The sequence below is a fragment of the Protopterus annectens genome, chromosome 2.part1 (assembly GCF_019279795.1).
Source record: "Protopterus annectens isolate FY-2018-M chromosome 2.part1, PAN1.0, whole genome shotgun sequence".
Taxonomy (NCBI): Eukaryota; Metazoa; Chordata; order Ceratodontiformes; family Protopteridae; genus Protopterus; species Protopterus annectens.
Window position 1 is genome coordinate 632070309 of NC_056729.1, and position 17230 is coordinate 632087538.

The window sequence follows — 17230 nt, forward strand, 5'->3', positions numbered from 1 at the left end:
GTAGGTAGGCATACACAGTAGTGAAATATGTCCAGTTGTCCTGAGCAGACTGTGCTAATGTCAACACAAACAAACCACAAACTGTTCAGAAGTGAGTAACGTACTAATGACAGTATAGCAGTTCACAAACAGTGCATGTGCCTAATATTCATAATTGGTAGTACAACATACTTAGTTGTCATTACCCCTCTCTCAGGGGTGGAAGGTTTCAAATATCCCTCCTAATGTATTGCATATGCACAGCTGTTGCTGGTAAAGAAATGGGCAGCTATGGACCTTCTCCACACCCATCCTGTACATCCCGAGCTGGTTTCCCTACTGTCTTCCCCTCTTTGTGCACCCTTTTGTCACCACATTCCTATCTCCCCATTTACTTTTCTGTCAAAGAAATGAGCGCAGGGGTTAGCGGGAGTGAGCACTTGTAAACAGTAGTAAGCGGGTTTGCACCAGTGTGAGCATGTGTGCGCTTAGCTTAGCATTGCTAAGATATGATAAGCTAAGCCAAGCTTAGCTTAGTATTGCATGTTGTCAAAAGAAAGCAAGGTGTTCTGCCAACACTCCTTTCTGTACAATTTGGAAATAAAACCCAAACCAGTTTGTTCCACACAAACATCTAAAAACTCCATTTGATGATAAGAACTTTTTGCAGTAAAGCTCAAAAAAGTGGTAGTGGTATGAAGGAATGCCACGAATTCTTCAAAAGTAGATGCATCTCCATCCCACAGAATAAAGACGTCATCTACAAATCTCACATATAAAACTATGTGCTTTTGCCATCTTTGATTATTCAAAACCTCCTTGGTCTCCCATTTTGACAATACCAGGTTGGCATATGTGTTAGCACAGGGGGTGCCCATGGCTACCCCCTGTGCTTGTCTATATAGTGACCCTGGCCCTATGTAAACATTATTGTTCAAAACCAGAGATAACAAATTCTCCACTATATATCGCTACAGGTTAGAATTATTATAGACAAAGTACATAATAGGTTGACAACACTGTTAAAAAGGGGGCTGATAACCCAGGAAACTTTTGAATTTTTAAAGATAGAAAAACCAGTTACTCCTGTGTTTAAAGCCTTGCCAAAGATCCATAAATCTCTCAGTAACCCACCACTCAGACCTATTGTTTCGGGGAGAGGGTGGGTTACAGAGAATATTTCGATTTGGCTGGAGTTTAGCTTGAGACCATTTTTGAATAAGATTGACAATATTTTAAGAGACACAGGGCATTTCTTGGGGTTGTTAGCACAGACTAAATTGAAAGGGAAGAAATTGTTGATGGCCACTTTGGATGTTAACAGTCTTTTCACCGTTATTGAACATCATTATGGAATTACAGCTGTAGGTGTGGTTATTGGCAACCTGGGAGCGACAGAACACATGCGATATATAGTGGAGAATTTGTTATCTCTGGTTTTGAAGAATAATGTTTTCATAGGGCCAGGGTCACTATAGACAAGCAGGGGTAGCCATGGGCACCCCCTGTGCTAACACATATGCCAACCTGGTATTGTCGAAATGGGAGACCAAGGAGGTTTTGAATAATCAAAGATGGCAAAAGCACATAGTTTTATATGTGAGATTTGTAGATGACGTCTTTATTCTGTGGGATGGAGATGCATCTACTTTTGAAGAATTCGTGGCATTCCTTCATACCACTACCACTTTTTTGAGCTTTACTGCAAAAAGTTCTTATCATCAAATGGAGTTTTTGGATGTTTGTGTGGAACAAACTGATTTGGGTTTTATTTCCAAATTGTACAGAAAGGAGTGTTGGCAGAACACCTTGCTTTCTTTTGACAGCATGCATCCGAGGCACGTATTTTCTAATATTGTGCAGAGCCAAGTGGGTAGGATATCCAGGGTGTGTTCTGAGGATGCATGCTGTGAAGAAGAATTGTTAAAGTTGGACCAACATTTCATTAATAGGGGGTATGAAAAAACCTTGGTTAGCAAAGTCATGAATAATCACGCACAATATAGGAGGACTAGGTATAGGCCTTGGTTGGATGGTTTAGATAGAAATAAACAAGGCAGTGCAGCAACTAATAAGGATAACCCAAAACTTTTTTTCACCTATGGGAGTAATATTAAAGATGTCTGTCAGATAGTGCAGAATAATTGGAATATATTAACAAGTGACGTTGGGTTGAAAGATATAGTTGGTGAACGCCCAATATTCAATTATAGAAGGAACCGGAACTTAAAAGATTTATTGTGTAAAGAGGTACATTTAGATAAGGAATATACACCCAATATGAGAGTGGGTACACATCCATGTGGACACTGCAAGGCATGTATGTATATCAATAGTGATATAGATTTTAAACATCCAGACATAGTTAAAGTTTTTAATTTTAAGGGGAGGGCAACTTGTAGGACACAACACTTGGTTTACATGGCTAATTGTGAAGAATGTGCGTGTTTCTATATAGGTATGACTAATAACATGTTTAAAATCAGGATCTTGCAACATCTCAGTAACATCAGAACCTGTGATTTAAGTAATGCACTATATAGACACATAAAAGAGTATCCCACGCACACTTTTAAATTTAGATGTATTGTGAATATGAAGGCCAATGATAGGGGGGTGACATTAAACATAGAACAGCCTTGGCTGAATCCAAGTGGATTGTTGACTTAAGAGCACATAGACCCCCAGGCCTCAATGATGTACTACCTATTAAACCTGTGTTAGAAAATAGGCGGGTTTTTGTGAGTAAATGATTGGATGGTTTGTATTTTAAATATGGTTGCATTTATTGTTTCATACTATGTCTGAAGAAGGGTTATCCCGAAAGCGCTAATTTATATGCAATAAAAGGTGATTTTAAATAATTTTGTCTTGGCAGTGTCCTGCTACTTTCTCTTTACTTTGGACTTATCTACTTGGTACAACAGGACTTCAGCATAACGTTTAATCTTTGCTTGCTTTTTGGGTGTATAGGTCACTTGACACACATTGGGTATGTGTGGTGTATAATGTTGCAGTCGTGTAGCATGCCATGCCATGTCTGGCACTGACATATCTGCAATATGTCCCACACTCACCATAACCACTGTACACTGGCCATGTCGAGCAATGGGATTCCTTTACATCAACATGCACCACTCATCCTGTGTGTGTACACAGCATGCATGTGCTACACCTGTGCCCACTATTATCTGCTATGGACACCGACACTGTACTCAGACATGGATATCTATGCATCACACAGATAACACATGCAGCCATGGCATGTATACTTGTGAGTGATGGTGCACAGGGCATTGCAGAGCTAATAATACCTGCACAGCAATGTTGTGTCCATGTACACATTGTGTTCCAGGGTGTAGCCAATCACTGAACAGCTACACAGTTGCATCAAAGCCATGTATACTGCCATTAAATAGGGGAGTCTGCACTTGCACTGCATGGTCTTGTGCAACACATATTCTGCATGCTGGCACATGTGTGGTGACTGTATACCTTGTGATACTGACAGCCACCTTCACCCACTATAGAGTATGTGTTGGATTGCTGGTGTGTATGTGTGTATGTGCTGTAGTGAGGAGTGTATTAGTGTTCATGTGTGCATGTGTGCATGTGTGCATGTGTTCATGTGTGCATGTGTGCATGTGTTCATGTGAGCGTGTGTTCATGTGTGCATGTGTTTATGTGCAGACTGTAAAGTGTGTTTCCTATCTTCCTCTCACAGGTGCTGAGTTAGGGGTGGCCGAAAGCAGCAGGGAACCTGAAGCCACTGCCACAAATAGTGGTGATGATGAGACATGTATTTTGGCACAGGAAGGTTTGACAGGGTCTGTCGTTGGTCCGCCAATTGACAGTACACAGCATTAAACCCCATCTATGCACACACTCATGCTGTCAATACATCCCTCACCACCAATGGCCATAGGCGAGGGACAGCATACAGTTGCCATTGACCAGGAGAGTGCGGTACCCATGGCACTTGCATCCCCTCACAGCAGCCATAGCCATATTCCTGGAATGGTACCACATAGGCGGAGGTCCAGGGGTTCTCGGGGGAGCACCGCTGGTCATATTGCCCCTGGCAGGCGTGCCCTCACAGGTCTTACGTTGTCCAGTATGTTCCGGGCTGTAATGCAGGCTCAGGCACGTATGGAACGGTACACCAGGCAGGGACTTAGGGTGCAGAGGACACATTACACCACTATCAATGACAGCATCCGTGACCTTGCCAGTGCCATCCGTACTTACACCAAGGTCATTGATAGACATTGGGGGAGACATTAGATGCCCTCCACAATATGTCTTCCATGAGCCAGGACCATGCAGGATGGTTGCGACATTGACACGGACACATGCCAGCAACAGCAACAGCTGGCAGTGGTCGCAGATGACCCACAATTCACAGCCGCTCCCGTAGTGGCAGTACCAGCCCCAGCAATGCTGGGGCTGGCCTGTCCATTGACTGACCCAGTAGACCATGTGCACGTGGCTCTGGCCAGTCCCAGCAGGGACATGGGTCCAGTCATCATACCTCTGCCTCTGATGACAGTACCCAGTCAGGGTTGGTACCCAATACTGTCTGTAGCACCCCTGCCAAGCACAGATACTGTGCCCATGGCCAGAGACAGTGATTTGTACAGCCTAGCAGGTGCATTCTGTGGCTGTCCCACAAACTACCGTATATGGCAGCCACATGGTGGAGCTGTGTGCATGCAGACACATGCACATTAACCAAACAACTAGGGCTCACACATACACACACACATTACATCAACATTGGCCCATGCTGTACGGTTGTCCCTCACACACACAGACATGTCAATTGGATGGGTCAATGTCAGGCTCTGGCAAACAACAAAACGCCCTGTGCATATGATGATACCTGTGTTGCCTCCTGTCATCTGTAACATTGACGGAGGAACAGGCTAACATGGTGCTGATGCACAGGGTGACACTATAGCAGTGTAGCAATATTAGCAAGTTGTCAACAGGAAAGTGTAATGACATACTTGTAGGTATATCTGAGCAGATATTATGCATCAAAGCTCTGATTGTCAATGTAGCATTGTTTGCACCACTGTTAGGTCTGAGTATGTACTGTCCACCCATGTGCCACTTGGCTGAAGTGTGATGTGTTGCCAACATGTGTTAGTGAGTGGACAGTACGTGCGTGATGTGTGCAGTACAGATTAGCAAGTGTACATCTGTGAATATGGTGGGAGCACACTGTCTGCATGTACGTGCATAGTGGACACATGGGACGTGTGGGATGCCCTGTTGTACACATTGTTAACATCTCATAGTATCTTTCAATGGCCAGTATGCATTATACTACAGTTATGTACTAACATGAGTAGACATGTGTGTATGACATGGTTTGACGCTATGCTGTGGTTGATACTGTTAAGATCTGTCAATGATTTGCGGTCTGGTAGTATACACAACCTCAACAGCATGACTATAAGCAATCATTGGATGATGTCCTGACAAATGACACACAGTCGTAGGGAACTCAGTAACAGTTGGATCCTTCTGGTGCTACACTATAACACTAACCAATGGTAATGACCGCCACCCATTCCTGTGACCACACCTGTGTGGCATATAGTGCCCCTAGGTACATGCAAACACACTAGGGATGTGTCCATCCAAATCTGGAAATGCATGCATTGGCCTACAATGCATTCCCTGGATGGGATGCATATCCTACACAGGGGTATCATACAGACAGATACCTGTTGTCTGATACATGCTGTATAGCAGTAAACCGACTATGGCATAGTCATCCACATGTACTATACATATTATCCCATCAGTACCACATAGGTGGTAGCCCTCAACATGTATGTTGGTTATCAATGTGTACATACAGCCTCATGTTATGTCATGTGTCCCTTGGTATCCACATATCCATAGGTATTGTGGAGTCCCAAGGTGTATCACATAAGACATTAGAGGCCTGAATGCATATCCACAAGGCAGTTGTACAACTATAAAGACTGTCCATTATTGGTAGTCGTTGTTGTGTATGAACATGTCTGACATATACCCTCACTCACACTACTCTTAAGTAACTGTCATGGGTGTGTGTGGCACAGATGACCTTGGCCACAGATCACAACAGTGGACGGCCTTGTCACATACATACATACATATGTGACCTATGATCTGAGAAGCAGCAGCACAACCTGTCAATGGAAACAAATGTATTCATGTAGTATGCAGGCTTCACACCTGTGTACTGATTGAGGGGACATGTACACATATATATATTTCCCACGCAGATACCTGATGTGTGCAATGCACTTACTGTTGTAATCATAATATGTCATACCATAGTAAAGGCAAAACCCAAACAGCATTGATCAACAGTGACACACACAGAGCGGTTGCAGGATTCAAACCCCTACCTATCTATGTTATGATACTAGAGAGAGATGCATTAACACGGCATGCTATTTGCTTTACTGGGTGGTTTCTCTTCTCTGTCTGTATTTGTAGGATGGTGACATCATCAGTCTTTCCAAAGAGGAATGTACTTCTTTTAGTGTGTTTTCCCAGTCTCCAAAAAGGGCACTCCTTTCAAAGACAATTGCACACATACACACACACAGCATTTGCAGGATTCAAACCCCTACCTAACTATGTTAGGATATTAGAGAGATATGCATTAGCACGGTGTGCTATTTGCTTTACTAGGTGGGTTCCCTTCTCCGTCTGTATTTGTAGGATGGTGACATCATCAGTCTTTCCAAAGAGGAATGTACCTCTTTTAGTGTGTTTTCCCAGTCTCCAAAAAGGGCACTCCTTTCAAAGACAATTGCACACATACAAACACCCCCCCCCCACACACAGTCAGCATTTGCAGGATTCAAATCCCTACCTATGTTATGATACTTGAGAAAGATGCTTTAACACGGCACGCTATTTGCTTTACTGGGTGGTTTCCCTTCTCCATCTGTATTTGTAGGATGGTGACATCATCAGTCTTTCCAAAGAGGAATGCACCTCTTTTAGTGTGTTTTCCCAGTCTCCAAAAAGGGCACTCCTTTCAAAGACAATTGCACACATACAAACACCCCCCACACACACAGTCAGCATTTGCAGGATTCAAATCCCTACCTATGTTATGATACTTGAGAAAGATGCTTTAACACGGCACGCTATTTGCTTTACTGGGTGGTTTCCCTTCTCCATCTGTATTTGTAGGATGGTGACATCATCAGTCTTTCCAAAGAGGAATGCACCTCTTTTAGTGTGTTTTTCCAGTCTCCAAAAAGGGCACTCCTTGCAGAGACATTTGCACGCATACACCCCCCCCCTCCACAAACACATACACTCAGCATTTGGCAAGATTCAAATCCCTACCTAACTATGTTATGATACTTGAGAAAGATGCATTAACACGGTGCGCTATTTGCTTTACTGGGTGGTTTCTCTTCTCCGTCTGTATTTGCAGGATGGTGACATCATCAGCCTTTCCAAAGAGGAATGTACCTCTTTTAGTGTGTTTTTCCAGTCTCCTAAAAGGGAACTCTTTGCAAAGACATTTGCACCCCCCCCCCCACAAACACACACACTCAGTGTTTGCAGGATTCAAACCCCTACCTCACTATGTTATGATACTAGAGAGAGACGCATTAACACAGCACGCTATTTGCTTTACTGGCTGGTTTCCCTTCTCCTGCTGTATTTATAGGATGGTAACATCATCAGACTGGACATGGTAATGTGTGTACACTTTGTTTTATGCCATTCCAGGAATGGTCCATGTGGGTTGTCGGGTGTCAACAGCTTGAACAGGAACTTGTGTGATCTAGCTATGGACACATTGACATTCATTCATATGTCAACACATATTTATGCACAGCTTGTTGGTTTTGTGGGTACTACATGTGTCTGGGATGTTGATAAGGGCTATTCAAAGTCTATGTGAGACATGTGTAGCTGTGTTCAGTGATGTATGTCCTGGGTGGCTGCCTTGCAAACAGTCTAGCATGTTTGGGAACCATGATCTGCACATGAACATACCACAGTTAGTAGGGTTGTGTGTATGTCAGCTTCCAATAGCTCTGTTTATGACTTCAACCATGATGGACTCCATGGCCTTGCAGATCAGATGTCATAGGCGTACTGGACTGTACTTCCCATGGTGTGTTGTGCACCAACACTTGTGTGGAGTGCCATATGTTACTGTAACACATTCAATGGTTCCACATTCTGTGTGGGGGGGGGAGGCTCAGCTGACTGTTCAGGTGCAGGATCTGTTTGTTCTGTAGTTTATGCATGACACATATTGAGAATCAATGTATTCCACTTGCTGCCATGCTTTTGGCATTTGGGGTAGCTGTTCATCCATTCTAAATGTGATATCTCCTGGTATGATGATATGGACTATCGTCAGTGGGAGGTGGGTCTGTATATATGGGCCTGTCTGTCAGGATGTCGGCATTGTCAGTCAGGTACATTTGGCCCTGACTCAGGACATATATGGGTGTACATTGCTATATATGACACAGCTGTCGGAGGTGTCATGACATAGCTGTCGGAGGTGTCATGATTCAGTCTGGACTCCTTCTCAGCTACTCTTTACAGAACACCAACGAACCTGACCACTAATCCCTGTTATACTCTTTTACACACTTAACATCCTACTGATCCTTTGTGATCTGGCTACAGTGTATGTCATCATAATATCCCAGCATGTCCAGGGGTAGGTTTCTTATGTACTCTCCAGTCCAGCTGGTGAATATTGTGATGTTGACACAATGTCACATCTGCCTCATGTACACAGACAACACTCTCCTCCTCCCAACAAACTCAGATATATGTGTGAGATGCACCTATAGAGACATACAAGGTGCTGAACTCTCTCATCCCATAACTGGCACAGTCTATCAGGTGGTGAAGGTAACCACACACACCACATATCAGTCTCACATATCCTCTGGCGACAGCACTCAAACCACATTATCACACATAGACATACTCGGATGCTGTGAATTAACTCTGCCTAAGCAGCAGAGACCTCCACAGCAGGCACACACACAACTGCTACCCCACTACAATACCCACATATCACAGAGTTCACAATGTCAGTGTGCCACACAGTCACTGCCCTTCGGGCTAAACAATACACCTAATACACTTGTAATAGGTGACACTTATTGTCAGACACACTGATGTACCACTTACCAGCCCAAACATGGGAATAGTCACTTTGGGCTGTCTGTCGGGTGCCAGGATCTGCCACATAACACATGCAGTCAGGTCACTCTAAAGCAAGTACAGGATTGGCACCATCATTGTCCATGCTGGTGCGTAAAACCTCAGACATTACTCCCTGGACCACATGACATGGTACATGGAGGAACACTCTGATCATGTAGCCCAGGCCAGTATGACCCTGACCTTGTCTAGCATCTTCCACCCACCAATTATGATGTCACAGTATACAGACAAACATATCACGTTTAACAGTTGGCTAACAAATTGGTGTCATTCATAGGGGATACAGTGTCTGTCAGCTTGTGGTGACATGCTCGACATGCCATGTAGCTTCACTATGGACAGCTTGCCCCTGTCACCCTTGGACCTTCGAATGCTGGCTAAGGCTCTTGCTACCACCATAGTGCATTTGTTGAGCAGGGCTCAAAAGACAAACCCACCTCCATAGACATTACAGGTTAAATGACACTAAGGGTAATGCTGCTCAACACCAGATGTGTTACCCTCATATTGCGGCCACTCAGGACTCTCCTCAGTATGGAGGATATTGATATCTGTGCACTAACAGATGCCTAGTTCAGGCTCACATATGCAAACCAGCACTACCAGGTTATGTTTCATACCATGCTTTATGACCACAGGACTTGGAACGGACAACACAACTAGGGGGAGTATCCATATACATCACAGATACACACACCTCCAGGTTAGTAGCACTGCAGAAAGCATCACAGACCATACATATACAAATACCATTGTGCAAAACTACCTTTCAGTTTGTTGTCTGCTACAGACCACCCTCCCATACTCAGGAACCACACTCGGCATTCCTGGGAACAGTGAAGAATATGAAGGTCTCCACAAACACCATTATATTGGGTGACACCCTCGCCCTACAGTCACTACTATTTGTAAATTCATATGCTATGACACAACCAGTCACCACAGCCACAAGGGGGAATACATATTGGACCTGATCATCACCAACATGGGGACTCTATGTTCTACACCAGAGATATACCCCTCATTGGTAAGGTCAGAACATACATATATCTCACTGGACATACATATACCCTCCACACACCCATCCTGGATAATATTGGTGAACATCTCATGAGCCAATATCTCACTTCACCAAAGCAAGGTGGTATCCTTCAGAGACCCTGAGACAGTGGCAAATATGGCTCCGACTGCTGAATCCTTTACATACACATTCTATGGACACCTAGTGGACTGCATGGATTGTGCTATCCCAAATAACAACAGGACTCACTCCTCCAATGGCAGGGGACCTGTCTGGTAGACCCCAGCCATTAATAAGCTGTACAACATCCGGAGGAAGCTACTACATGATAGAGCACAATCCCAGATGGGGAAAGCATCTGTAATCTGTACTAGCAGACAGCTACGATCACTCATGAACTTATCTAAGGGCTGCTTCTCACGGACAATTGCACCAGACACGTAGGACTATCAAAAGGCCTTCTTCAGTTATGTCAGGAACCTGGGTGGACACTCACTGATATCCTGTGAGTTACTGCGTACTGACTAAACTTACCCTGAACCCACTGGCATTGCCAACATTCTGGCAAACAGGTTCAGTGCAGATGTCTCCCCCACATCCCCCCTAGGGAGCAACTATCTATCCCAATAGAGTGTAACCTCCCTGACATCACACAGTAATAGGTGAGTGCTGCCCACCCCAAAGCATACACCACAGCATCAATGGGACCAGATGGTGTCCCGGCATGCATCTTACATGAGCTTCATGACAGATGTAACCCTCACATTACATCACTGTGCAATATCAGAGTTACTACAGGATATGTACCCACAGAATGGCATACAGCGACAGTGGTCCCACTCCACAGAGTTGGTGCCACAACAGACCACAGACAATATTGCCCTATAAGCCTAACTAGCCTGTTCTGCAAAGCTATGGAGCGTATTGTCATGGGTCTCTTACACATAGACATCGGGAAACTACAGACACTGTGTTCTACACATTTCAGCATTGTTGTGGGCAGATCTTGCCTCTTGAATATGTTTGTATTCTTTAGACGGTTAACCGGTCCATCGACATAGGGACAGTTGTCCACACAGCCTACCTGAACCTTGCAAACCCCTTCCAAAGAATAACCCACTGGGCCATTATGCATAGGCTCACCAGCGTCAATATGGACACATATCTCACATGATAGATTGCTACCTGGATCAGGGATAGCACCCACATGGTCAGAATTGCAGGTGCCATGTCTGACTATACACCAGTTACACGTGGCATCCCACACGGCTCGGTCCTGGGACCTCTGTTGTTCAGTATATATTTGTCTGATGTACAGGCTAAAACAGGTGGAATATGGCTGACCTTGTTCGCACTTGACTGTAAACTGCGTGCCATAATCAACTCTCCAGCTGCCACATGCATACTCAAACAGGGTCTCACAGAGATGGATGACTGGTGCCTGAGCCATGGCATACAGCTAAATGCCATTAGTTGCATAGTCATCCCCTTTGGGAATAGCAACATGCTCACACATTACCACATAGGTAGTACTCCATTACATACGGTAGGAGTTGTTAGGTGATTAGGGACATGACTTGTTTGTACTGTCGCTTTTGACATTCATGTTGCCAAAGTGGTTGGACAGACCTTCTATATAAGCCACCTTATCCCATATGGTTTCACATCTAGATTGAGTGAGGTCATTGTGCTCCTATACTCATCACAACCATGCTTGGTTACAATGCCACATTTGGGGTGTACCTTACCCAACACCTGCAGCAACTGTACTGGCCACAGAAGTTCCTCACCAAGCAGATGTAGGGACTCACATGGATGACCTGCACAGTTCGGATGCAGTAACTTCAGCTATACTCAGTCGCTTACCACCTACTCGGATATTATGTGTGTCTGTTGTTTACAGAAATATCCAACCCAGAATTACTGGACATGCTCCACCTCAGGATATCCGACTCCCTTGGAGCTACACACTCCAGGGACATATACCTCAGCACAGATGTTAATACGACATACTGGAGGGACAGATTCTTATCCCAGGGCCTCCACTCACTCCGGATTGTGATCACAGTTTCACATAGGCAGAGCCACCCACTGACGACCTACAGGGGACATCTTGACAGCTGTATGGGTGATCATATGTTTACCCCTGGGATATCTTCTGTGTCCCTGCTAGACAGAGGCACACTAGCCTAGACGAACATGGGCTATCTTGTGTGACCTACTATTCAATGGCACAGTGTAGTAATCTGACAGGGTTGCAAAAGCCAAACACACTCTGGCTAGGCTTGTACATGCCCTAGGGCAGGTAGCCTAGTATTGACCTCTGAACCTATGCTTATGTTCGGGATGCACAATATTTATTGCTGATACTGTTTGCAGGTCTTTATTGTCTTTGCTTTCCCAGTTTCTATGAACAAATTAGGTATCTGCAGAACATATTTGATTATGACAGGGTTCCACTATATTATATATGTGTCTGTTGTCATGTAACTGTGTGCACAGGGTGGATTGCTGGATAGTGAGAGGTTCCTGGGTTAAAACATGCAACTGCCTGATACGTGTGGCCCACTGCTGTACGCAGACATGGCCTAAGTGTGTGAGCATGCTCAGTGTGACCTCTCAGTATGTTGTGATCTGAGGTCCACTACTTTTGTGGATGTGTGTGAACATGACCAATATTAACATTTATACTGTGTGTGTGTTGGAAGTCAAGTTCTGTTCTTACTGCAGGACTCACCTTTGTGTCATAACTCAACAGGGATTATGCTGTGCCTGCAGGGTTTCCATGAGATACTTTGCATAGACTTATCAACATTCCTTCATACTGGCTGACCACTGCAATACTGTCATGGTTTAGTGGTTTAGTACTTTAACTGTAGTGCACAGTATCCTGGGTTCGAGGCCCATCACTGCTTTATATTTTCATTCTGAGCAGACCAGACTGCTTATGGGCCAGTAGAGCAAATATGAGCATGTTGGCTTTTGTTCAGCTATGCCCTACTTAGACCAGGCTTGTCCAACATTGCTGAATATTCACCAACTTTGCTGGACATTGCCCAATATTACTCAACATTGACCACAGTTGCACTAGTTGGTGTGTGCAATTCTGTTTGCATATACTACATGGTGGTAAATGCTGTTTAGCACTGCTTTAAATTGCATAACACATGACAATCATGCCTCAGGTGGTGCTGCAGAGCTGCCTATGTCGGATGCACATACTACACTCCCTGTACATATTTGAAAGCAAGTAGTGTCAACTTAGGCACCTCTTTTACTATATATGTGAGTCAGAGAGAGGTATCATTTCCAGACTTCCTACTGAGCCAGTGTATGTGCTATGCATTGCCTCCTTGCCAAGGCCAAAGCATACTGGGCACGCCTCAATCTGCCTACTGGGGCAGACTCAGATTGTTCCTCCTCTGAGTCACGCTCTGCCTGTGATGACCTTGGCAATGGTGGGAGGCTGTTTGACCCGGGCCTATGCTGGTCTTGCTGCAGCTGTTTTCACAGGATCATATTATATAGCATACCACATACCATGACAATTTGGGTACATGTAGTTGGTGAGTACTGCAAGACTCCACCAGATGTGTCCAGGCACCGGAACCGTGACTTGAGCAGCCCAAACACATGTTCGATTACATTTTGGGTTTGTGCGTGTGCCTCAATATGGCATTCCTGTTCAGGTGTGTGTGCATTTCTGATGGGTGTCATCAGCCATGGCTCCAGTACAAAGCCAGCATCCCCCACTAGGTGACCATGTGGGATGTCCCCATTGGCAAATGTCTGGTACAGCTGCGTCAGATGTCAGATATGGGAATCATGGTAGCTTCCAGGGCAGCCAGCACACACATTCATTATTATGCCCTGGGCATCACACACGACCTGGCAGTTGATGGAGGGGAAGCCCTTGCGGTTGAAGTAGACCCTACCCTACTCTCCAGCTGGTGCTTTGATGCATATGTGCGTGCAGTCTATTGCACCCACTACGTCAGGGTATTCTGCTATTTGCTGGAAGAGATGCATATTGCTGGCCAATACCTCACGGGAATTGGGGAAATATACATGATCACCGACATGTGCTGACATGGCATCCAGGAACTGGTGCAGTAGCCTAGATGCTGATGCCTGTGACATCCCCATCATATCACCAGTTGATCTCTGGAAGGTACCTGTTGCTAATATTCTTAGGCCAACACATACCTTGGTTTCCACTGGGATGGGTTCCTCTCTGTTGGTTCTGTTTCTGAGGCGTGGCCTGCACAGCTCAACAATTTGCTGCAGGAGGTCTCTGTCCATTCTATAGCGCTCCACTATCTCCAGCTCATGTAACCCCTGGTAGGTTACCCTGGGCCTGTACACTCTTCTCTGTCTCCTCACTGTGGGTTGTCCAGCAGCATTTCCATTGTCACCACCCTCAGCATGTTGCATATGTCACCTTATAACAGCAATGGCAGCCCCTAACATTTCTTTGTCTCATTAAAGCTTTTTCAGTTTTCACTTCTATTAGCTTACTGCAGTGTCTCTTGTGAGAAACATAATGGACTGTTGTTTGCAGAGTTTTAAGTGCTAGGCTGGGCTGGGCTAGTGTACTGCCTGTGTAATTTCCTGATTCTGATTGTTTTCACCTGCTAGCTCTGCTAGTACTCCCTGGTAGCTTCCTACTATTTGTTGTGCTTCCTATTTTCTTTCAGTTTCCTCAGGGGGGGGGGCAGCGCCACGCACACAAGTGCAAACATGCTCACAGCAGCTCACATGCACGCACACATGCTTACATGGACTACAACTTGGTTATTTAGGTTAAAACACGTGCACACCAGTGCAAATGCACTTACAATACTTTAAACTGCCTTATACATGCTTACTCCGGCTTAAACGCGCGCAATCACGCTTACACACGCACACACTGTCTTACTCAGGTTTACAGGCATGCACACACGCGCATACCCGCTCAGCAAGAAACTTTGGTGTTATTCATGGCATACACCTTCCATTTCTTGCCTTTACCTAGCCTACCTCTTGACACACCTCTTTCAATGATGTGTAAATGACAGCTGACACATGCCACTTTGCTCCAATGAGCTTCCCTTCTTTCATACATACCCCACTCATGATGTCACCTATCTTCTACTCTGTTACTCCCCTTATCCTACTCCTACACTCCACTGACTGTGCTCATTTGCTATGTAAACCTGCGATTCACTATCCTAACCCTCCTTTGCATAGGATTGCCTACTAATGTTTGGTTACATCTCTTAGACTGTGCTTCCCCCCTTAGCAACCTCTACTAGGTGGCCATTTTGTCTTCAGCCTACCATTCCCTTGCATTGTTAATTAACAATTTAAATAAAATCCACATTTGTGGGTTTTAATTTTTATTTTTCTGGTTTTTAGAGCGCAGCCCATTTGCGCGGAGCTGAGCTACGCTTAAACATTGGAAATCGGAGAAAAAAAATAAATTATTTTTTTTTCATATTGCATCAGGAAACATTGCCATTGGCTGTATATTTGGACATTGGCATGCTTCCTGCTCTGGATGCAACCTTTATTTGGAGCTGTCACGGCTCCATTTTGCTATTTGCAAAATGGTACTCAGCTGTCAACTGAGTACATTTCTGCAGATAACACTGCTCTTACTCAGACAGGTTCGGATTTCCTGAATCGCAAATCTACCTCATTTGCATGCCTTTCACCTGCAATTGAGGTAATTTGCATAACCCAGCCCTGTCCGTGTAAGAACCGTTTTAGGAGCACTCTTGCACGCCCCTGCAGGCTGTTACTGGATCGCTTGTTGGACATGATGGCTGCATGGAGTCTTACTCTACTCTTAGACTCCGTGCAAGCCATCGTGAATCTGGCCCTGTGTTAGAGATAGTCACTAATAGAAATCAAAAGATGCAAAGAAATTAAAAATATGAACTGATTTTGACACTAAAAAGGAAGGAAACCAAAGTACTCCTAAAGTATTAGTGGTAAATTAAGAGAGCATATCACAGTAAGTGATACTAAATTTATTACAAGGCATTTTTGTCTTTATAAAATAACATTAGAGAGACATAAACTTCTTCTATAAAGTGAAATCTCACATCATGAGATCCCAGTTAGCTCATTTTGGATATAGCAAATTAGAAAATAAAACTAACTATGTGAAGTAATCAGAGGCATTAGCAATACAGAAATTCATGCCATCATGAAAAAAAGTTTTCTGTTTTATGTGCATTTGTTATTTACAGCAATTCACTCTCCTTGTAAATTTGTATGCAATACTTTAATGAGTTCTACTTTAAAATATTTCATATCAGGAATCTGCAAATATTTTTCAAAGAGACCAAGCAAAGAAACTAAATTTATAAACTTACTTGGTGAGGGCCAAGCCATGTCTGAATAACTCTTCATTTAGCTGAGTCAGTAATAACCCTGCTTCAAATGTCACCTGTCGTTTTTCTTTATCAATCTAAAAATAAATCAGTATGAAATTAATACACAAAAAGATCATTAGAGGGAGGAAGTTTTGCATTTATTATGACATTAAAGCAATTCACTAAGTTTGTATTTATTTATGTATATTCTGATCTATCTTAGAATAAAATGCCAACCTTTACATGTATTCACACACGCGCGCACACACACACACACACACACACACACACACACACACACACACACACACACACACACACACACACACACACACACACACACACACACACACTGCAGGACTGAATGCCAACAACTCAATTCAAATGCAGACACTATCAAATCTGAAGAGATTCTGTAATTGCAAAAGTGTAAAAATATACTAATGCTTTCACACAAATGTGATTCAACATAGATACAATTATAACACAGCAATGTATGACAATTTGTATTACAATTGAAATTGCTGCATGATAAAGATATTACTAATCGGTATGTTAGACTCCTTCCTTTTAAAACTGCAAAAATAATTAACAAATTTAATCTCGGATGTCTTGTAGCCTTTAACCTAATAATTTG

The 17230-nt window shown here is 43.9% G+C and overlaps 1 protein-coding gene across 1 annotated transcript in view; it reads right to left on the reverse strand.

The window, feature by feature from the left end:
- Nucleotides 1–17230, reverse strand: part of LOC122794891 (L-gulonolactone oxidase-like) — a 1553580-nt gene that overhangs the window by 1178974 nt on the left and 357376 nt on the right. The window contains exon 4 of the mRNA XM_044063489.1: nt 16594–16688. Within this exon, the coding sequence (XP_043919424.1) occupies nt 16594–16688 (95 nt within the window). The remainder of the gene's footprint in view (nt 1–16593; nt 16689–17230) is intronic.